The sequence below is a fragment of the Mandrillus leucophaeus genome, unplaced genomic scaffold (genome assembly GCF_000951045.1).
Source record: "Mandrillus leucophaeus isolate KB7577 unplaced genomic scaffold, Mleu.le_1.0 Scaffold61, whole genome shotgun sequence".
Classification (NCBI taxonomy): domain Eukaryota; kingdom Metazoa; phylum Chordata; class Mammalia; order Primates; family Cercopithecidae; genus Mandrillus; species Mandrillus leucophaeus.
In genome coordinates this window covers 1,001,402-1,023,981 of record NW_012106586.1, presented here as the reverse complement: position 1 = coordinate 1,023,981, position 22,580 = coordinate 1,001,402, and the positions used below count along the sequence as shown (strand labels likewise).

General features: G+C 40.6%; 1 protein-coding gene across 1 annotated transcript in view; it reads left to right on the top strand.

The window, feature by feature from the left end:
* The first annotated feature begins 206 nt into the window (after positions 1-206).
* The window catches only part of MIPEP (mitochondrial intermediate peptidase), a 151,771-nt gene continuing 129,397 nt past the window's right edge, over positions 207-22,580 (top strand). Inside the window, exons 1-7 of the mRNA XM_011999931.1 lie at positions 207-518; positions 3,417-3,590; positions 8,218-8,306; positions 10,662-10,748; positions 15,109-15,172; positions 20,035-20,217; positions 20,782-20,938. Of these exons, the coding sequence (XP_011855321.1) occupies positions 330-518; positions 3,417-3,590; positions 8,218-8,306; positions 10,662-10,748; positions 15,109-15,172; positions 20,035-20,217; positions 20,782-20,938 (943 nt within the window). The 5' untranslated portion in view covers positions 207-329. The remainder of the gene's footprint in view (positions 519-3,416; positions 3,591-8,217; positions 8,307-10,661; positions 10,749-15,108; positions 15,173-20,034; positions 20,218-20,781; positions 20,939-22,580) is intronic.

Below are 22,580 nucleotides of genomic sequence, written 5' to 3'. Positions count from 1 at the left end.
ATCTAATGTCCACCTGAATTCGAATATGTCATGATTTTGCCTGCGCCCAGCCCCCTAGTCAACTTGGGAGGGAAGCGCAACCCTAGCCTTTCCTTACTCTGGACACAGGGGGCGGTAAACCGCGACGGCGGCTGAGAAGGCAGGGCAGCGACGCTCTTGCTCTCTGGACGTCAACGTGCCCACGTCCTGAGGCCACGCCCAGACCCGGAAGCGGAGCCGTCACGTGGGGCGGCGTGGGCCGCTGCCTTGGAAACGCGGAGCCCGCGTTCCGGGCGAAAGCACCAGGGCAGGGGTCTCGCGTGGGAGGAAGGGACTGCTCCGGGGATAGAATGCTGTGCGTCGGAAGGCTGGGCGGCTTCGGAGCCAGAGCAGCAGCTCTGCCGCCCCGGTGGGCGGGCCCGGGAAGCCTCCAAGCCGGGATCCGGGCCCGAAGGGTCAGCACCAGCTGGTCTCCCGTGGGCGCCGCCTTCAATGTCAAGCCCCAGGGCAGCCGCTTGGACCTGTTCGGCGAGCGCCGGGTGAGCGGCGCAGGAGGAGCTCCTCTCAGTCCGCGAGCTAAGCCGACCTCTGCTCCGCGCGGCCAGCGACACTCAGGGCCAGATTGTTTGGGCCTGGGAGGAGGCGGGCAGCGAACCCACCTCGTACAGTGGCGTCTTGTGTGCCCTCTCGATGAGGGCAAGGTCACCTCTGCTTTGAGGGGCCGGGCTTAGTGGTCTCCTCCCCAGAGTGTCGGGTCCGGGAACTGCCTCTGCATGAGCCACTTGCTCCACGTGAATCTGAATAGTTCGTCCTGACGGTGGCGGTGAATTCGGCCTGCCAGGACCCGCCCTCTGCATACATGCACCCGCACCCCCGCTAAAGCCCTTTAGTTCCAGCGCTGCAGTCCTGCCTTAGGAGGCCTATCCCTGTGCCTTCACAGGCGGTATCGCATGGTCTTTTTGCAGGGACACGGCTGCCTGTAGTCGAGTAATGGTAGTTTCATTGATACATGAAATTCCATCGCCTATTAATTTATTTGAAAGCTTTGGGCTTTCTTGTTTTAAAACACAAAACCCTGTTGAGACGAGTCTGACTTCCCATAGTGCCATGGAATTGGTCACTTGGATTTCTTACCCCAGGAAGTCACTAGAGTGCATTGTCTAGTGGAAGGTGAGAAGGAGGCAGGGTTGGAAGGGACTTACCTGATGCCTGTTCTACTTGGAGTTTGTACATTTTGTCCGTTTTAGGTTAAGGATGACTTTTATTTTTGCCTTTTAAAATTTCATTATAGTGTGTTGCCTTATAAAGAGGAGTCTAGGGTATTGCACTGAGCTAAGGTGTATGATTCTGGTTTTATCTCCATTATCAGCTTTGTCTGTTTTAAAATTATTTTGTGTGAAATTTGCCACACCACCTTCCTTAAGAGTATGCAGTGTTGGTATTAACATAGTTGGTGTGAGAACTGCTTGTAGGCGCTGAGGAGAAAGACGTGATTTTGGGTAGATGAGATGTAACTAATTTTAGCTTTTATTTTTCCCTTTTGTATCATGATGCTCAGCACCGATAGCAGATTTTCAAATTTGTGAATTGGTTTTTGCCTTGAAAAAAAAGGTTTATTCAGTTTTTTAGCATTACGAAGGTCACTGGTAATCCGAGAGTTAGAATTCCCGAGGGCGATATGGCAATACGGGCAGGTTGTACTGGGAAGTGGAAGTGGTCTGCGCTTGAATCAAATTAAATCAATATAAAGATGACGTTTGTTTTTAGTCCTGATTCTCCTTTGTCCCCCACTGGCTCTCTTTTATTTTTTTAGCTTGTAATATATTTTGAAGAGAGATTAATAGCTTAACTTCATCCATCCCTTGTTGTAGAAACAGTAGGCCTCATCAGGCCTGAAGGTTTACCGCTGCTATTTCTGAAAGTGTGTGTGCTAAACACCTGCAAAGTTAATTAACAGAGCCCAGCCCCTGCTGCGGTCATTTGTTTCCTTCATTGCGTTCCCCCCATATGTTAGACGTTCTGTTGGATAGCTGGTTAAAGAAATGAAGGGCAGGGCTCTTGGGTCTGGAGGCTCACCTTTTCGGGAGAGAAGACTTTCAAACAGATTGTAATTGAGATTGTAACTGTAATAGAGAAGTATGGAAAAGTGTGGGCTTTAGAGATGTACAGAGCGGGTTCGAGTTCTGGCTTTGCCAATATTAGTTTGTGACCTCAAAGAAGTTTTTTCTAACCTCTTTTTTTTTTTTTTTTTTTTTTGAGACGGAGCCTTGCTCTGTCACCCAGGCTGGAGTGCAGTGCCGCGATCTTGGCTCACTGCAAGCTCCGCCTCCCGGGTTCACACCATTCTGCTGTCTCAGCCTCCCCAGCAGCTGGGGAGTACGGGTGCACGCCGCCCGCCCAGCTAATGTTTTTGTATTTTTGGTAGAGACAGGGTTTCACCGCGTTAGCCAGGATGATCTCGATCTCCTGACCTCGTGATCCGCCCGCCTTTTCTAACCTCTTAAAGCATGTGTCCTGATCTATAAAAGAATGATACTCTGTTCTGTAGGATTGTGTGATTGAAATGAGAACCTGTGTAAAGTAGCAGGCGCACTTCATGGTATGCGGTAGGTGCATATTAAATGCTTTTTTCCCTGCCTTCCTGAGTGTGCTAACAAGTGTGATTGAATAGGTAACAAGAGAATGGTCATTGCCATTAGATCAGTGATTTTTATTTTTATCAAGATATTGAAATGTCTTTGGAACGTATAAAATTTGCTCCCAGTTTCAGCCTATGATTTTAATATGTTCATTAAATTTTTCTAAAATATCTATTGCTTCGTGGTCAACTCATCCTCTCTCTTTGATAGTTGTAGAATAATTGGTACTGTGTACTGAGATCTTACTCTGTCAGATATTGCTTTTAGTACTTTACATAGCCTTAGTATGTGTATCCCTGCTGTAAGATATGTATTGTCATTCCCATTGTACATGATGAAAAAATATGAGGCCTAGGAGGAGAAATAACATGACCAGGGTTATAAACTAATAATAATTATGGCTGACATCTATCTATCAAATGCTATGTGCTAAACACTGCTATATATATATATACACACACACACACACGCATATATATTTACATATATTATCTCATTTAATTCTTGCAGCCACTCTTAGGTTCCGTAGAAGTGACAGAGCTGGATTTTGAACCCATATCATTTTTTTTTTCAGAAAATAGTTAAAAATTGAAGAAAAATTATGTTCTGGAAACATTTTTAGTGTAATTTATGTGGAGTGATATGGGGAGTATGATAGTGGTATCCGTGATCACAGGTATAACATGATACCCCAATGAAAGCCAAGATTTCCTTTGTGATAAAAGTAATTTTAGTAAATATCAAAAAAGCACAGTTTTGAATTCTGGTTATAAATCAGACGTATTCTTTGGTTCTAAGGGTCTTTTTGGAGTTCCTGAGCTCAGTGCCCCAGAAGGATTTCATATTGCACAAGAAAAAGCCTTGAGAAAGACAGAATTGCTTGTGGACCGTGCGTGTTCCACCCCACCTGGGCCCCAGACCGTGCTGATCTTCGATGAGCTCTCGGATTCCTTGTGCAGAGTGGCCGACTTGGTAAGATGCTTTGCCTGAGACTTGAAGCTACCTCTCTTTCAACCCTGCTAAAATTTAAGTGAAGTTTATCCTTCGTTGTTTACTCTTAATATTAGATTATAAAGTTAAAAATGTCTGAAACTGTTTGAGATCCGTTAGGTATGATTTTTTATGATGAAATATGTCATTAGGAATGGGGAAAATGTTATCAGAAAAGGTGATATTTAGAATTTGTACTTTAATATGTATATTTAATAAAATATACATGTAATATAATGAATGATTACTAATATATATTTACATATATATTCATTTGACAGAGGTTCTTCATTTATGAACGCTTCTCCCCAAATTCTAAGAACACTTTATGTGTACGTTTACAACAAAATTCCTCTTTTTCTTTTTTTTTGCTGTAATAGAGACAGGGTCTCCCTGTGTTCCCCGGGCTGGTCTTGAACTCCTAGCCTCAAGTGAACCTACTGCCTCAGCCTCCCAAAGTGCTGGGATTATAAGTGTGAGCCACTTCTTTTTCATAAGAGGTGTGAGAACCAGTTTTAATAAACCTTTTCAGGAATGCTTTTTTTAAATTAAAAAACAAGTTTTAACATCAAAATGATTGTAAAGCCTTTTTTTTTTTTTAACATTTTAAAGTTGAAATAGAAGTGTGTACCTAGATCTCTTCACCAACTAGGAAATCCATTGCTAAGATAGCAAAATTTTCTTTTTCTTTTTTCATTTTTCATGTTTAATTTTAATATACCTCATGTATATATTCATGAGGTGCACGAGATGTTTTGATAGGGACATGCAGTGCACAGTGATCACATCCGGGAAAACGGGGTCTCCATCCCCTCAAGCATTTATCCTTTATGTTACAAACAGTCCAATTATATTCTTTTTTTTTTTTTTTGAGACGGAGTCTCGCTCTGTCGCCCAGGCTGGAGTGCAGTGGCGCGATCTCAGTTCACTGCAAGCTCTGCGCAAGCCTGTAGTCCCAGCACTTTGGGAGGCCGAGACGGGCGGATCACGAGGTCAGGAGATCGAGACCATCCTGGTTAACATGGTGAAACCCCGTCTCTACTAAAAATATATTCTTTTAGTTATTTTAAAATCAACAATTATTATTGCGTGTAGTCACCCTGTTGTGCTATCAAATAGCAGGTCTTACTCATTCTTCCTGTTTTTTTGTACCGATTAAACATTTCCATGCCCCCCGCCCCACACACCACCCTGCTACCCTCCCCAGCCTCTGGTAACCCTCCTTCTACTCTATTTCCATGAGTCAATTGTATCTATTTTTACGTCCCACAAATGAGTGAGAACATGTGATGTTTGTCTTTCTGTGCCTGACTTACTCCACTTAACATAATGACCATCCATGTTGTTGCAAATGACATAATATCATTCTTTTTTATGGCTGAATAGCACTCCATTGTGTGTGAGTACCACATTTTCTTTGTCCAGTCGTCAGTTCATGGACACTTGGGTTGCTTCCAAATCTTGGATGTTGTGAACGGAGCTGCAACAAACATGGAAGTGCAGATATCTCTTCCATATACTCATTTCCAGGAAGCAGGATTTTCTATCAGCCTGAAGGAGCCGACTCTTGGTGACTCTTGTCAAGGAAAGCAGCACACACAGTTTAAATAATGATCATTTATGATCCTGTCTACATGGTATTGAACTACATAGGTTTTTCCCTCACATTCAGTCAATGTTGAGCACCTACTGTGTGCCAGACACTGTCTGGGCACGAGGTATACGTGCAGGAATGAAACAGCACAATCTCTTACTTCATGGAGTTTATATTCTGGCATTAACTTGTTTTAGATTTAACTAGGCTGGAGGCCCTTTCTACAGCTCAGTTAGCTGAAGAAGCTTTCTCTGGATGAGCTGAAGTAACCTCAGCATAGCTCCATTTTCACAAGAGGGAAGAAAGGCACTGGGTGATGAAGGGATGTGCCCGCTGTCGCCTGGCCAGAGTGTGGTGCAGCTGGGTTGCTAGACCAGGCAGGATATCTGTCAAGCTCTTCTTCCTCCTGTTCCAACTGTTTCAGGGCTGGCTGGCTGCTCGGGTCTCATGAACCCTTACCTGGAAAGCTTGCAAAGTTTGTTAGTCTCTCCATCTTTAAAAAAAATTATGTACTTGTTTTTAAAATTGACTTCTTTTGGAGGATGGTACAATTCTGTGAATTTTAGCTTGTATAAATTTGTGCAGCCCTCACCACAATCAGGATACAAAGCTGTTCCATCAACCCCCAGAAGTCTCCCTTTATAGTCACACCCACCCCTCCCCACTAACCTCTGGCAACCACTAATCTGTTCTCTATCCCTATAGTTACTTTGACTTTTCTGGAATGTCACCTAACGGGAATCCTGTATACCTTTTGACTGACTGCTTTGACCCAGCATAACTCATCCCCATCTTTATTTTTTCCTTTTTTGGAAAATTTCCTTCCACCCACGCACTTGACTTGAGCATTAACACCTTTCAGATATGTTTACCACAAGCTTCCCTTTCTTAAGGAAACTGATAAAGTATATTATTGTGAAGCGTTTTTCTCTGGAGTGAAGTTGCAGGCTCTGGGTAGTTCTGTTTGTACTGGGTTTTTGTTCTGTGCCTCCAGTATGTGCATAGGAAATGTGTCTTTGAATGGTGGGGGAGCTGTGGAAACGCACTGCTCAAAAGAAGGTTTCATACCCTGTTCACCTAATTGTGTCACTGAAATCAGAAAACGAAAATCTGTGTCAGTGAATTTCACTATATAGTCAATCCTCCAGATTGGGGGATCTGTGGAGTCAACCTACCTTGGATCAAAAATATTTGGGAAAAAAAAATTTGCATTCATACTGAACATGTACAGACTTTTTTTTCTTGTCACTGTTCCATAAAACAATACAGTGTAACAGCTATTTACATATTATTTACATTCATTAGGTATTACAAGTAATCTAGAGATGATTTGACATATGGGATGTACTGTGTATCAGTTATATGCAAGTACTGCACCATTTTATATCAGAGACTTGAGCATCTGTGGATTCGGGTATCTGTGGGAGGAGCTAACCATTGCCCAGTGATACTGAGGGGTGACCATTGGCGTGGCTGTCACAAATCCCAGAATTCACTGTGTATTTTTTGTCTTGGTCTTCATCTTAATCAGTATTCTAGGATTTTTTTTTTACATTTTCGCTTTTGGTCTTCACTAAAAGATTTTAACTTCTCTGCCCTGTATCTTATTTTGACATTTTTAATATTTATGTATAATAATATCTCATTCTGAAAACTTAAAAAAAAAAAAAAGATGTGATTTATATATGTAGTTATCTGGATAAAAAAGAACCTTTCTCTGTTTTTGATTTTTAAGATATTACCTGCCAGTAAGATTAGTACTGTTAAAAGACAATCGTTTTATAAACTGTTTTTCACCAAGTAGTCATTTTATTTTGTTTTCTTTTTATAATACAGTTTTATGTAACAGAACTGTTTTCGTCGTCACTATTACAAATCCTATTTTTAATATGTATGCTAGTGTTTTGAATTTTAATATTGATTATAGATTCACAACCTGTAGATTAGTAATTTGTAAAAAAAATGTTGTAAATTTATGTAACTCATTTTTCAGCTACTTTGGTACTAATATTATTTTATCGTTACCAGTTGTTACAACAAATATACCAAACTATGGACTTAAATGTTTTGGCATTAAAAACTATTTGATAATAAAATTAGGAAATTTTATCTTGTGGTGATTTTATTTCATGTTATAGTCACACATTTTCTTGGCAAATGAAGAAAATATGTAGTGTTTCGTAGTTTATCTGCTTTTTCACATGAAAACGAAAATTTACTTTTACATCATTTTATGTTTTTAAAAAAGAATTTTCACTCATTTTAATTTCTAATGACTTCAGTAGCAGCAGTAGTAGTTGTATACAGTATTCCGTGGAGACTATGAACTCATTTTATTAAAAGGACTGTAAAGAGACTGTGCCTTTGTTTTCTGCACAAAGACTACAATGTAGTTAAATCAAAGACTAGAATGTAGTTAAGTGGGTTTTGAAACTATACTGTATGTGTTAGTTAAAAAAAGCCTGTAAGAGTTGTTTTCTGGAGATAAGTTAACATGTGAGAACCATACTGCAAATAATTTTAGCCAGAAAGTTGTAGAATATTTGAAACCAGTGCCTGCTCTTTTGAAATAAAGAACTAGAGGGCGTGGTGGTGGGCACCTGTAGTCACAGCTACATGGGAGGCTGAGGCAGAAGAATGGCGTGAACCCGAGAGGCGGAGCTTGCAGTGAGTTGAGATTGTGTCACTGCACTCCAGCCTGGGCGACTCTGTCTCAAAAAAAAAAGTAAGGAAGAATTTGCTTGGTGTTTATATTTGAAAGAGAAAAACTTTTCTGAAATAAAGTTAATAAAAGTTTTTTTTTTTGGAATGAAACAAACTTGGTTTCAAGGAATAACAATTAAATGTTCTGAAAGAAGTTGCTTTGCTTTTCTCGCTTAGGAAAAAGTCAGTAATGGAAATGCATCGGCCAAGCCAATGGCACATCTTAAAACCCGGTTTTCATTTTCACCCTCAGATCCTGGAAGAAAGCTTCTCATCAAATCCCCTTTTGGTTTTGTCTTTCCCTTTTATTAGGCTGATTTTGTGAAAATCGCTCACCCTGAGCCAGCATTCAGAGAAGCCGCGGAAGAAGCTTGTAGAAGTATTGGCACCATGGTAGAGAAGTATGTGCTGTTCTCCTGCACCCTTCTGTGCCTCGTCCTGGGTGATCCGGTTTCGTGGACTTGTGCAGTTTTGTCCAGTCCATAGTGCTTGTCCCCCGCCCAGCAGGGTGGGAGGTGTGAGTGACCAGGGGTGGCCAGAGGGAGGGCTCACGACAGGCCATTGGCTCACCTCACAGGCGGGCACTGGGCCTCAGGGCTGGTTGTCTGTAAATGGGGTGTAAAGTTAACCCTGCCTCGGGGTCCTTGTGAGGGTTAAATGAGATCAATGTAAAGGTGTCACTTGATAATCTGAGATCGTAGACACCCAGGATTCTTGTCATCACCATTATCACTTACCTTAAACAAGGGCTTTTAGTATCCTAATGGCAAGTTGAACTTACTAGATTCTCGCTTGATTAAATTGCTGTTGCATCAATGGCTGTGGGCCACAGGGCGAGAAGCCAAAATGCTGTATAAACAGTGTCCCTGTGGCCCCTGTCAGTTGGAATTAGGGGAGTCTAGGGAGGCCGTAAAAGTCTGTGGGAGGGCTGGCGCAGGCTCTGGCTGAGGCTGTGATGGAGTGAGTTATTTTAAAGTGATTTTGAGGTAAATGTAAATGTTTTTAAGCCACTTATGAGAGCTCCATAGTGCTTGTTAAAATAACTTATTGGTGGACAGTGCTGTATTCCAGCACACTTAGCTGCATGGCACGATGCCAGGCAGTGTACAGAGCTAGGGAGAGCCCTGGGCTTGCCAGCGTGGATTTACAACAGGGAAAAGGGGGTAACACGAGAGGACAATTTCATATACCAGAAGTTGTTGGAGGAGGAGAGTGATGGCTCCTCTGGTCAGACGAGGCTCCCTTGGAAGACCCAGCACTTCAGGATGTGCAGCAGCTGTTTTTCCCCAGGTCGGGCAGCATTTGTTCACTTTGGCACGATCGTGTGTGACTTTTCCCACAGCCGCTGAAAACCAGCTCGCGGAATGGGGTAGAACTGGGCCCTGCAGAGTGCAGGCGCTGGGCACGCTGACGGGGCTGAAAGCGGGGACTCCCTGGGAGAAAGCTTTGCCTCTCAGGGAAGGGCCTCTGGCAAGTCGTCAGCAGTGGGCTGCCTGCTCGAGGCGCTCTGCACACTGTTTCCTGCAGAATTAGACACAGGCCGGTCTCATGGACAATCACTCTTCATTTTGTGGGAGGACAAATACAGACAGAAGTATGGGCTTTATCTCAGGGTCTTCCAACGTAAAACATACTGGGACGATTTCTTTAAACCTCTGCAGTGGGGGCAATGCACGATTTCCTTAAACCTCAGCAGTGGGGGCAGTGCGGGCAGCCTCTGAACTGCTGTCCCTTTGCCATGGAGTGGCTCCATGGGTGAGCAGGTCAGGAGGAGGAGGTAGGCTTTGGCACTCACTCTCTCCGTGACTTCTGGGATCCACGTGTGGGAGTCTGGCCCTTCTTGGTGAGTGTTTTTTGATGAGTAATGACTACCTCCATTTCACTGGTATTTGGAAAGGCCCATGAGAATGGGAACAGAAACCCTTCGATTGATATAAATCTTCAGTGGTTTTTTGAACCACCTGAGGAACAGGAGTATCGCTGACTCTGTGAGTAGAGGCTGGTGAGTGGTTCTTACAACCTTATCCCTCCTGGAAGACCTGCCCAGCAGGGTGCGGGTTGTGTCTAGACCCAGCTCACTATTCAGCTCTGAGAGGGCCATGGCATTTGCATTTAGGGAAGAGGACTGGGTTCCTGCCAGTGGTACTGTGGGGTGGGTTGGAACCACTGCCCAGCCTTGGGCCCTTTGCTCTCTGAATGGCACAACTGCTCAACAGTGGCCATGGTTCATTCACACAGGAAACGTGTGCTGCACACATGATCTCATTTAATCCTCATGGCAGCCTAAGGTCTAAATAACGTGTCCAAGGTCCCAGAGCGGTTACAGGGCCAGTCTTGCATCCCAGTTGCATGGCGCTGAGGCCTGTGTCCTGAGCTCTCCCTTACAGCCGTTTTAAATTTAAAAATTAGCTGGGCGTGGTGGTGTGTGCCTGTGGTCCCAACTACTTGGGAGGCTGAGGTGGAAGGATCACTTGAGCCCAGAAGATCGAGGCTGCAGTGAGCTGTGATTGTGCCACTGCACTCCAGCCTGGGTGCCAGAGTGAGACCCTGTCTCCAAAATAAGGGAAAGAAAGAAAGAAGGGAAGGAGAAAAGGGAAGGAAAGTGGGAAGGAAGGATGGTTACACTGTTCCTGGTAGGTTATGCTGTTCAGCTTCTGGGCATGTGTATGGTACACTCTGACACCATTCTTTTCATATAAAGTTAAAAATAAGATATTCGAAAGTGATCTAATTTTTTTAATTTCTCATTTTTCTAGGTTGAACACAAATGTGGATTTATATCAAAGTTTGCAAAAATTACTAGCTGATAAAAAACTTGTGGATTCCCTTGATCCAGAAACAAGGTACGCAGTCATTTCTTTGCGTTGGTTGTGACTGTGACTCTAGAGGTGAGGTTGGGAGACTGTCCCTCAGGGCCTCTGTACTTGCAGCCTCTTCTGTCTGGAATGTTCCTCCCCAGGTATCTTTATGACTCCTGCACTTTCTCTAGGACTCCACTCAAATGGTGTCTCCTCCCAAATCGTTACACAGGGTCAGACTCCACCCTCTGATCCTGATTTATTTTTCTTCATAGCCCTCATTCCTTCCAACGTATCCTATTTGTTTATTTATCCGTCATCTATCTCACCAGACTGCAGGCTCCTTGAGGGTGGGGCTTGGTCTGTTTTGTTCCCAGCTGCATCCTCAGTACCTACACATTCATGGCATGTGGTTGGTGCCCAACTAATGAGTGAACTCCGGTAGACAGTTAATAGTTACGCTTAGCTTTATGCTCAAAGTTCCATAATTGATACTATCAGAAAATATAAGCAAATCGATTTTATCTACTGGGAGGATGTCAAGATGCTTGTAATGATTTGCTTTGATTCATTAGGCTACATTTATAAATCTGAATCGAAAAGGCCTTACTTCTAAATCAACACATTAGAATATTTGATATAGGAGCCTAGGCGTCTTATTTCTTTGCTCAAATGCAATTGTCAGTGGAGTAGGGTTTGTCTTTAACCTGCTTATATGTATGCCATAACACAGATTAATTTTTTTCTCATTTATTCCTGTTTTATCTACTTTTTATTGGTGGGACACTTCCTCCGACAACTTGATTCTTTCTGATCCTGTTTCCTTCTCCTATTTTGTCTCCGTACGTGGCTTATTGACCCCAAATGAAGCCATTTTCTATAGGGACCAATTGATGGTTCAGGTTGCTGTTAATCTAACACATGAACAGCATGGTATGTGAGTAGCTCTGTCTTCGAGGGGTTATTGTCACCTGTCTGGCAGGTGTGCAGGGACCTAGTGGTATTTTACTTTATCAGTCCTGATGCTCAGGACACTAGTAAAGCTAGCTGTGTCATCACCGTAGTTTAAGCTTTATCGTTATCTTGCTTTCATTAGCAAAGCAAGGAAAAGTTGAATTCCTATTAATTGTGCCAGATGTATACTGAACTGGTACTGACTTTAAATAACAACAAACAAATGTAAAAAACAGAAGGTTATTCATAATCTGTATTTACTGAAGATCGACATGCCCCTGTTTGTGTATAAAAATTGTAGTGGACTAGCAGACCATTTTAGATAGAAAGGACTCGTAGTGATAGGATCCATACCACACTTCTAGATATTATTAAAAATGCCAATAGGAATTTTTTAATAATAAAATGATAAATATATTGGGGAAAATAAACTGGGTAGAATATCAACAGTCTAGAAAAGAAAAGCAACTTGGAAGTAGGAGAGAAGAAGAATTAGAAGTAATAATTATTGCAGTGTTGTGGCACTTATATATCATTGAGTGTTGGCTAGCACCCAGAAATAATTATATTTTGGAACCATTCATATGGCAAAATATAAGACAGTGGCTAAAGCAAAGAATTATAGATTTAATAAACTCTTGTCTGGTAAGTTAATGCACAGAGGAAATGATTTAAATTAACTCGTCATCTTATTCTTAGATTCAATCCTTGAAATACTAGTTCTCTGAGATGTTCAGAAATTTTCTGAGAAGGGTTCCTTCAGTCAGTAAGTTTGGAAATCTGATGTATCAATGTATTTCCCTGCTTGAAGAATTTAGTAGTTTAGAGTCTCTGAGAAGGCAGGCCATAAAGAAACCTGTTTAACTTGGGGTTTTTCCAAAGCCATTAAAAGCTTTCATGTATGTAAAGAAGATAATCACATTCTCCAGAAGATATAATGGAGGGAAAATTCTAGTTGCAAGAACAGCCAAAGCTGTAACACATGTTGGAATGAACTTAGGAAGGTAGAGGAACTGCGACACACACAACAGCTGAGAAGCATGCAAGCGACCGAAATGGAGAAACATGCTGTATTCTTAAGGAAGAAGAAAGCTCAGTAGTGTTTATTACTGTAAGTTTAACGCTATCTAATTTATAAAGAATTTTTTTTTAAAATTCTTAAATGATTTTGAGAATTAAAATGATTTACTTAAAATGATTTTGAAGTCATAGAGAATAAATATGCCAGAATAGGCAGGAAAACTCTTATAAGGAAAAGTACCAAAAAGGGACTTATACCAGACAGTAGAACATATAAAAATGCTGTATTTAAAGAGCATTATACTTAAAAATGCCTGAATAGTCAATGAGATCAATGGAAGAATACAGAAAATTTAGACACAGACAGATATATATATATATACACACACACACACACACACACACACGGTAAGACTATTTGGTACGTGCTAAAAGTGTCATTTCACATCGGTAGGGAAAGACTTGGTTTTCAGCAAATGATGTTAGACCAGTGGATAACCATTTGGGGTAAAAAAAGTAGACTGATTAAAGATGTAAATATTTTTAAAAGAAATTATAAAACTAGTGGTAATCTTGGGATGTGGAAGGTCTTTCTTGGCATGATACAAACTCATACTGCAGAAAGATTCGTTGATTTTTATTATATAAACATTGCAAACTTTGGTATGGCAAAACACTTCCACATTCAAAGTCAGAACACAAGAATGTGAAAAAATGGTTCTTATATGACAGAGGGTTAATATATTAACTATGTTAAGAGAACTTTCAAATTACCTTAAAAAAAGAGGAAAGAAAACCCCCTGATAGAAAAATGGGCAAAAGATTCTCTTTTTGAAACTCTCATTTCACAAAATAAGGAATAGCGACAGATGGCCCTAAAATTGATAGCAGTGTGCCACAGGTGTAACAGTGGCAACAAGTGTGAAGTGGGTGGAAGTGCATCTCCAGAATGGAACTGCGGGGTTGGACTTTGGCTTCAGAGCTCGCTAAGCCCTAGTTTTCTCCTTTGTAAAAAGGAAATAAAAAGTACTTCCTAAGAATCATATGAGATGTAAGGAAAATAATTTGTATAAAGTGCTTTGCTCTGTACCTGGCATGAGACCCACCACCATTAAGTAGAAAGTAGAATGACGCTGCTGGCTGACAAAGTTGAAACAGAGTAAGAATAGCACTTCTGGGTTGGGATGATGGGTCCTCTAGTTACGTGTAAGTTGGTAAGTCTCTGTGGAGGAGCATTTGGTAATATATGTCAATGTGCGTACTTTTTGATTAATTTCTCGGAATTTATCCTAAGGAAACAAACAAGGATTAAAAAATGGAACAAAGATTTTTATTATATTGTGGTTCATGGGAGTGGGAAAATAAAAACATTTGCATTCTCTATGACAATACAAAACAAGCATCAAAAGCCAACTTTTTGAAGTGAAGAACGTTTAAAGACATGGAGAACTGTTCAATGTTTGTGATATAATTTTACAAGAGAAAGCAAGTATAAATGTATACAGTTGGGCCTTAATTATTCTAAATTCTAAATTATTCTAAATATATATATATATAACATTAAAACTAGATTGAAAGGAAATACAAGAATTTTAATGGTCATTATCTTTGATAGGATTAGTGATTTTAAATGTTTCATATGTTTCTGCAATACAGTTTTGTCACATAATAGACCTGTATTGTGTAATATGATAAACGTACACTATAAATTTCCATTCGAGGTATATTTGACGTAATAATCAGGAAGGTAAATATATCTATTTTGAAAACTCAAGGAAAGCCAAAAGAGTAGATCAAATATTTGATTATTTCCATTCAATGTTGTTGGTTTTTTTTTTGTTTTTTTTTTTTTTTAAAAAACCCTTTGACCAAAAAAAAAAAAAAAAAAAGGGGTTACACTTGAAATTGGTTCCAAGCATGAAGCAGGAGTAAAAAGAAAGAAAACAATTCTCATTAGCCAAGAAAGTCAGCGTCCAGCACAGCATCAAAGGATTTAATATTCTAAATAGCTGCTACTGGCTGGAAGAAAAACTGAAATCTCACGCAGAGGGCCTTTGAAAAATTGTCCAAATATAAAACCTGTTTTATGTTTTTAATTATTAGGATTTGGATCGAGTTGAAATAAATAAGTAATTATTATGGTGGCTTTTACAGGTTTGTTCTCTCTGAGTAAAGGAATAAGCTCTTACATGACGAGCCAATCGTAATCGTCAGTCAGATGGATGTTTTGCCTGACTTCTGAGGATATTAAGATCCTTGTTTAAAACAAAGAGTGTGTGTGTGTGTGTGTGTGTGTGTGTGTGTGTGTGTGTTTTGAAAAAACTTTTGGCAGTGAGGCTCAAAAAGACTGATTTATTTAACAAAAAACCACAATTTTTTTTGTTAGTAATTTTTATTACCTGTTATAACCTGGGGCTCATTTCATTTATAGGCGAGTGGCTGAACTGTTTATGTTTGATTTTGAAATTAGTGGAATCCATCTAGACAAAGAAAAGGTACATCTTTTCTCTGTTTTTTTGACTCTTCCTGTTTTACTAACATTTAGCTGATATCATTATTGCTACAGTCCTTGTATATATTGCTTGAATTTGCATACTGCAAACATGTGCAGGTCTTTTTATCTGTTACGAAATTCTTCTATAGATTGTATTTGAATGTAGCCCTCTCTCTGGAAGTTGGCCTATCACACCATGATAATTCAGAATTAAGAAAGACTTGAGCCAAGTGGAGTGTTTTAGATATCATGGAATTAGGATGAGATAGGCAGTATCAGGAAAGACTGCCAAGTGAACGGGAAAGCTGATGTCATTGAAGATGGGTAGTACAGAGAATATCATTAAGACCTTACGTAAGTGTATTGATTTATATTATATGTGTGTTTGACAGATGCAGCAAGCATAGATTACACAGTGTTTACACTGGGATGGAGGGCCTTCTACCTAGTCCAGCCCCTTCATTTTACAGATGTGGAAACAAGACAAAGTGATTTGTTCAAGTTGCCATCCTAACTCACAAATGGCCAATGTTAATTCTTAAAATTTCTAACACTGGCCAGTGTTCTTTCTAGCGCATAACTTCCTGAGAAACCAAGTGCCTCATTTCAGTTTTAAATTCAGGGTTGGAAGAACAGGAGAGACTTGACACCATTGGAAGTTCAGCCTGCCCCCCAGTCTCCCCAACTCCCCTGCAGTCTAGACTATTATGACTTTTTGTTTATTTGTTTTAAACAGTAATACATTTTTCCTAGTAAATATGGTAGAATTAAACCGCTTACCTATGAAGAGATTAAGTTATCAGAATATCTTGAAAGTAGAAGGTAGGGCCTTGGGAATACGTATCACATACAGTAGATGTTACCATGTTGATAGGTGCCGAGTTTGAGTAATGCTGGAACCCTCACACATCTGATGTGTCTGTGTGGTGTTAAAGGCTCAGCGTGTGATTCTGGTCTGACCCTGAGCCAGGACGTGCCTTCCCAGCGGCCCGTGAGGCTTATGGGCTCCACTGTAAACTCAAATTGCGTAAAGTGACCACATTTGCCCCTTTCCAAATCAGTTCTTCATTAATACTTCTCTGTAAAATAAAATTTTGGAGTGAGTTGTATTCTTTTCCTTCCTAATATTCTCATATCTTCTCACCAAGTCTTTGCATTGTTCCTACGGTCCTGCATCTGTCTGCATCCTAAAAGCAAATTCTAACACCTGGGCTGTTCTTAAGGCCTCTGTCTTCCTAACAGTCATTATATTTAACATCAACTGAGCACTTGCTATTTTAAATCATATGTTTCTCATCAAATCTTCACAACAACTTTGAGCTTGGTGCTACTATTACTTCTGGCTTTTTTAGAGGAAGAAACCAAAGCTGTAGAGGTTGTCGGAGGTTATTTTGTAAGCCAGACAGACTCCAGAGCCTGCATGGCCAGCATGTCACCATCCTGCTGGTCAGTCTTCCCTGTCTGTGAACATTGGATTAGTTTTCGTAAAGCATTGATTTGTTACTTTCCTGCCCAGAATCGTCCTGTGGACTTCCCATAGTCTAATGAACTAGTGAGGTTAACATGTAACAGAGAGCTCACACTCGCGGCTGTGCTCCGGCTGTCAGCCCCTCATACACAGTGTCCTCCCCGGTGTGTGGTGCGCTGTCCTCCTAAGCCTGCTCACCAGGTTTCCCTGGCCGAAATCCCCATGAAGGCTTCATCCTCACGCCACGTTGTCTGTGAAGCTTTTATCCGTCCCCCAGGTGGCATTTTGTATTCATCTGAACGCACTTTACTTATTTCACTCATGTGGCATTCTTCTTTACCTCTTGGTGATGATGATGCTGTTATTGTTGTGTTGCTTATCTAAATTCTAGGCTTACAAAGGATCGAGAACATGGATCATGTTTTTTTTTTTTTTTTTGGAGACGGAGTCTTGCTCTGTGCCCCAGGCTGGAGTGCAGTGGCGCGATCTCGGCTCACTGCAAGCTCCGCCCCTCCGGGTTCACGCCATTCTCCTGCCTCAGCCTCCCGAGTAACTGGGACTACAGGCGCCCGCCACCTCGCCCGGCTAATTTTCTTGTATTTTTAGTAGAGACGGGGTTTCACCGTGTTAGCCAGGATGGTCTTGATCTCCTGACCTCGTGATCCGCCCGTCTCGGCCTCCCAAAGTGCTGGGATTACAGGCTTGAGCCACCGCGCCCGGCTGGATCATGTTTTTTTAATGCATATTAGTTTTGGACTCAATAAAAGTATTGAGTGAACGTATGACAAATCATAATAATGCTAGCTATCATCAAGTTTGATATCTTCAGAAGGAGGATTGCTAGGAGAGAATCCAGGTGAATAGTTTTAGTTTTTGTGTATCCTCATGAAGGATGCTTTTGAAACTTTGCTGACAAATAATATAGGTTCAGTTTCACCAGCACAGACATTGCCGCTTTTATCTAACGTACTATCACAGTGTAGCTCCTTTTTCCCAGTGAGCAGCTCCCTGGGGAACCCATCAATATTGAATATGCAAGTAAAGTAAACCTACTCAGTGTTTCCCTTGTAACTTCCATGTCTGTTCTCAAAGGTGCTCCACTGGGACAGAATATAAAGTAGACATGTTCCATTTTTCCAAAGAGAGACCGTGAAATAAACCCACCAACAAAATCTATAAATCGTCAAAGCCTATATTCTTTCCAGTTGGTTTCTTATTTAATTAATTAATTAATTAATTTTTTTTTTTTGAGACAGAGTTTCACTCTTGTTGCCCAGGCTGGAATGCAATTGGGCAATCTTGGCTCACCGCAACCTCCACCTCCCGGGTTCAAGTGATTCTTCTGCCTCAGCCTCCTGAGTAGCTGGGATTACAGGCATGTGCCACCATGCCCAGCTAATTTTGTATTTTTATTAGAGACGGGGTTTCTCCATGTTGGTCAGGCTGGTCTCAAACTCCCAACCTCAGGTGATCCACCCACCTCAGCCTCCCAAAGTGCTGGGATTATAGGCGTGAGCCACCACACCCAACCCTAATTTTTAAGGTCTCATACAAATATAAGTTTAAAATTAATAGAAATGTTTATTTTTAACATTATTTAATAACACAAATTTCACAGAATTTTTGAAGAGTTCAGATTATTGTACATTTCATTGTTACCACAGAATGATGAAGTGATATGCCTGACAGCTCATTGAAGTTGGCGTGAACTCAGCTTTGATTTTTCCAGAGATTTTATCAGTTGATAAAATTTTCAAAGTAGTTAATTTTATCACTTTTTTTTTTCAAAGTAAAAGTTTTGAAGAAAATTTTGGAACTGTAATGTGATTTCAAAATCTTGTTCATCTTTTTTGTTATTCTACTTGTTACCATTAGGTGGTGATAAATGGCCATATCAGAAACAAAATGAGCAAAGAGAAATCTGGACTGTAAAGAAATGGGAGTCTCCGAAAACTTTTTTCCATGAAATTTGAATTTTCTATATTGAAATTCTGGGGATATTGATATATAGTCAATTTTTTCAGCGTCTTATCAAGCATACCTCTACATCATCTATGTTTATCTTTAAAGAGTATGTTAGTATTGTGGCTTAATCATTTTTTAGAACACAGAACAGTTTAGAACCTGTTAATTGCTGTCTCCCCTCCCAGAAAGATTTGTATACACTTTCACCCGAAGCCCATCATGAGCCCAGTGCAGAGCCTGTCTAGTTTTTTAGCAACCAGTAACTGATAATTCAGCCCTTCTCCAGTCAACCTGACTATTATGTGGATTCTAGTTTATATTTCATCTTAAAGCATTTATGGCAACCCCTTTGCTAATGCACGTTTTCTCAGGTGATTGTGTGTTACAAAGGTTAAAGCTAGGCGGATGTGCCGGCACCATCCACGTCCTCATCACTGACCATTTGAGGGCCTGGCAGGAACGAGGACCGTGTGCCACGTGACAGGGACACGGAGTAGAAGACAGGATGACAGGACCATGCCCTGGGGCTCTGGTCTACTTCTTAGACTTAACCGTATCATTCTGTAGCAGCTCAAGCACATGCAAAATCAGAACTTTTTTCCCTCCCGAGACAGGGTCTCACTTTGTTGCCCAGGCTGTAGTGGTGTGATCGTAGCTCACGGAAGCCTTACCTCCTGGGCTCAAGTGGTCCTGCTGCCTCAGCCCCACAAAGGGCTGGGACTGCAGGCGCGTGCTACCACCCCCGGCCAAAATCAGAACTCTTAAAATGTGCTTCCCCACTTCTGGAGGCTCACCACACTTTTGCAAAGAACTGTGCTTTTTTCGAGACAGAGTCTCCTTCTGTCTCACAGGCTGGAGTACAGTGGTGCGATCTCGACTCATTGCAACCTCTGCTTCCTGGGTTCAAGCGATTCTCGTGCCTCAGTCTCCCAAGTAGCTGAGATTACAGGCACGCACCACCACGCCCAGCTAATTTTTATATTTTTAGTAGAGATGGGATTTCACTCTGTTGGCCAGACTGGTCTCCAACCCCTGACCTCAAGTGATCTGCCCTCCTCGGCCTCCCAAAGTGCTGGGATTACAGGCGTGAGTCACTGCACCTGGCATGTGATTTTTAATGTTGTTAGTTTCAACAATTCGTTATGTAACCTAGACATAAAATAGAACTAGAAGTTATGTAAACCTTAAAGCATAGAAACATCAGAAAACCATAGTATGATCTTTTTGTTAGAATATTAAATATCTGTTAAAAGTAAAATTAATATATTATTTATAAAATATAGTAATATATTCATTTTACTAACATATTTAGTATTTTATTAAATGATAACAATGTGTATGTTGATTTGACATCTTTATATTTTGCTTATTAAATTGTGAAATATTAATTCAAAATGCCTTGAAATAACTTTTACTCCTCCTGCATACAGCGTAAAAGAGCAGTGGACCTCAATGTTAAAATCTTGGATTTGAGTAGTACATTTCTTATGGGAACCAATTTTCCCAACAAGATTGAGAAGCATCTCTTACCAGAACACATTCGTCATAACTTTACGTCTGCTGGGGATCATATCATCATTGATGGTCTCCACGCAGAGGCACCAGATGACTTGGTATGTATGTTTCATTCTCTTTGTTGTTTAGGTCCCATCTGTGTGTTGCTACTGTTTTAACCCAAAATTCAGTGATAATATAACAGTATCCTTAAAAACTTTTTAGCATTACTAAGCCCTAAAAATTTAACTTGTGGAATTATTAATGCCATAAACACTTAAAAGAATGAAACTGATTTAATTACTTATATTTCATACAAGACTTCTTATTTTTAAAGTATGATTAATAGCAGCATTGACTGACATTCTAGACTACAGAGACTTTTAAATTCATGCAGCCTTACTTCTCCTGGTTGAGACGCTGTATAGCATAGAGATCCATGCACTGGGTAGAGGTTTGTCCCGCCGTACCTCAGAACAGTGCCCTAGAGCTGCAGTCACGTATGCTGTTGCATCCCATGCTATTGTATGACTCTGGAAGCTTTATCGCCTTGTGTAGACCATTGCTTTATCTTGAAAGCAGTGATCATCTGCAGATAAAGTGGTGAGCACGAGCCTGTGTTATTGTCGCGTAGGACTGTGTCGTGGTATTTATAGCCTTCACCATTTACTTTTTAAATGTAGGTGCGAGAAGCTGCTTATAAAATTTTTCTGTATCCCAACGCTGGTCAGTTGAAATGTTTAGAAGAATTGCTCAGCAGTCGAGACCTTCTGGCAAAGCTGGTGGGGTATTCCACGTTTTCCCACAGGGCTCTCCAAGGAACGATAGCTAAAAATCCAGGTAAGCCTGTTTATCCAACATTTCAGGGCAAAATAGGATTTTTATGAAAGCGAGCTTTTGATTTTAAATAGCTGTAAATTAGTGTTCTATTTTTAATACATGCAGAGAACCATTTATAGAGATTTTCTATGTATGTTTATAGGAACCATTTTTAAATAGAGCTAATAATTTGGCATCTATTCTGTCCAACCAAAGAACTTTATTTTATGTGAATGTTGAGAGTAAAATCATAACCTAAATTTTCATTTTGATGTTAGTCTAAATTGTTTTCATTTTAACTCAATTAGTTTCTGTGCTCCATTTGACCAGATTGGTTAGAATTAGGGTGAGAGAATGAAAGATCAGTATTTTACTGAGGTCGAGATAATTATAGGTTAGGTCATGTAAAAAACACACAGTCAGATAGGCCTCGTTTTCAGAGAGAAGAGTCCTGCTTAGGAAGGTTTGTGCTAGGTGAGGTGTTACGGAAGTGTGTCGTTGGGTTTGTCATAAACTGCCTTGTGCTATGTTGAGCTCCTTATGATTCATAATGTCTAAGAGAAAATGTTACACAATAATATAAATGTACATAATATGTTTTTTCAAAAGCATTTATTAACTTACAGTTGTAATTTAGGTGGTGAGTCAGGAGTAGGGTGGCCATGATAGTGGAGCTGCGTGAGACTTAAGGTCTTGGCAGTGAAGTTGCAAGACTTAGTGAGGATGAGGGGAGGAGGAGGCAGTGTGGTGGGCCCCCTGGGGTTCTAGTTGTATATCTGGTTAGATATTCCACTCACGGACAGAGGGGACACTAGGGGCAGATCACATCCTGAATCCTCGCTTATCTTGATTCCTTCTGTGCTTATCCCTTCTCACCCTAGCATGTTCTTCTCTTCTCCAGAGTTCTCTAAATGCACTCAATCTTGCTTCCTACTCTTTCATAAACAGCTGTTTCCCTTGACTTCTCAAGGCTCTCGGTTAAGCCACAGGCGTGTGTCACTCATCGCGGCCTGGGTTCCCTTGCTCATGTCACTCTCCTACAAAGAGCAGCTTTTTTTCCTAGTCTACCTGTTAAAATCTTACCCCGTTTTTTTAGTGCTCAGCTCAAAACTCCTCTTTCATGAAGTTTGTTAAACTTTTTCACTTTCCTTGGACTGCTTTGTCCCTAAACCCTTAAAACACTTATAATTTGGTTCATATAATCGAAGTTCCTAAACAGATATAATATGTATGTTACGTATTAAATGTGTGTTTTTAGTGTATGTCTTTTCTTTTGTTGTAAGTATCAGTTTGGTGGAAAGTATGTTTTTCTGTAGTCGCTGTTGTCAACAGTTTGCTTATAATAGTACCATATTTTTATTTTATATTTATATAAAACAATAGTATTAGAATATCATTCAGTGCTTACTCTGTTGTTATCTCATTTCCTTCCTCTGCAGCTTTGTGAAGTAGGTATTTGTGTTCATGTCACAGATAAGGAATCTAAGGTTAGGTTATATTGCTAAAATGTGGCAGAACTGAAGCCTAAACACATATTCTACATTTATGGTTTTCCATAGGCTGCTTGAGACCTAATGCCCTATGTTTGATATCATCTACATCCCATTTGTGTTTATTAATTCAGCAGATATTTACTCATTGCCCACTATATGTCAGATACTGT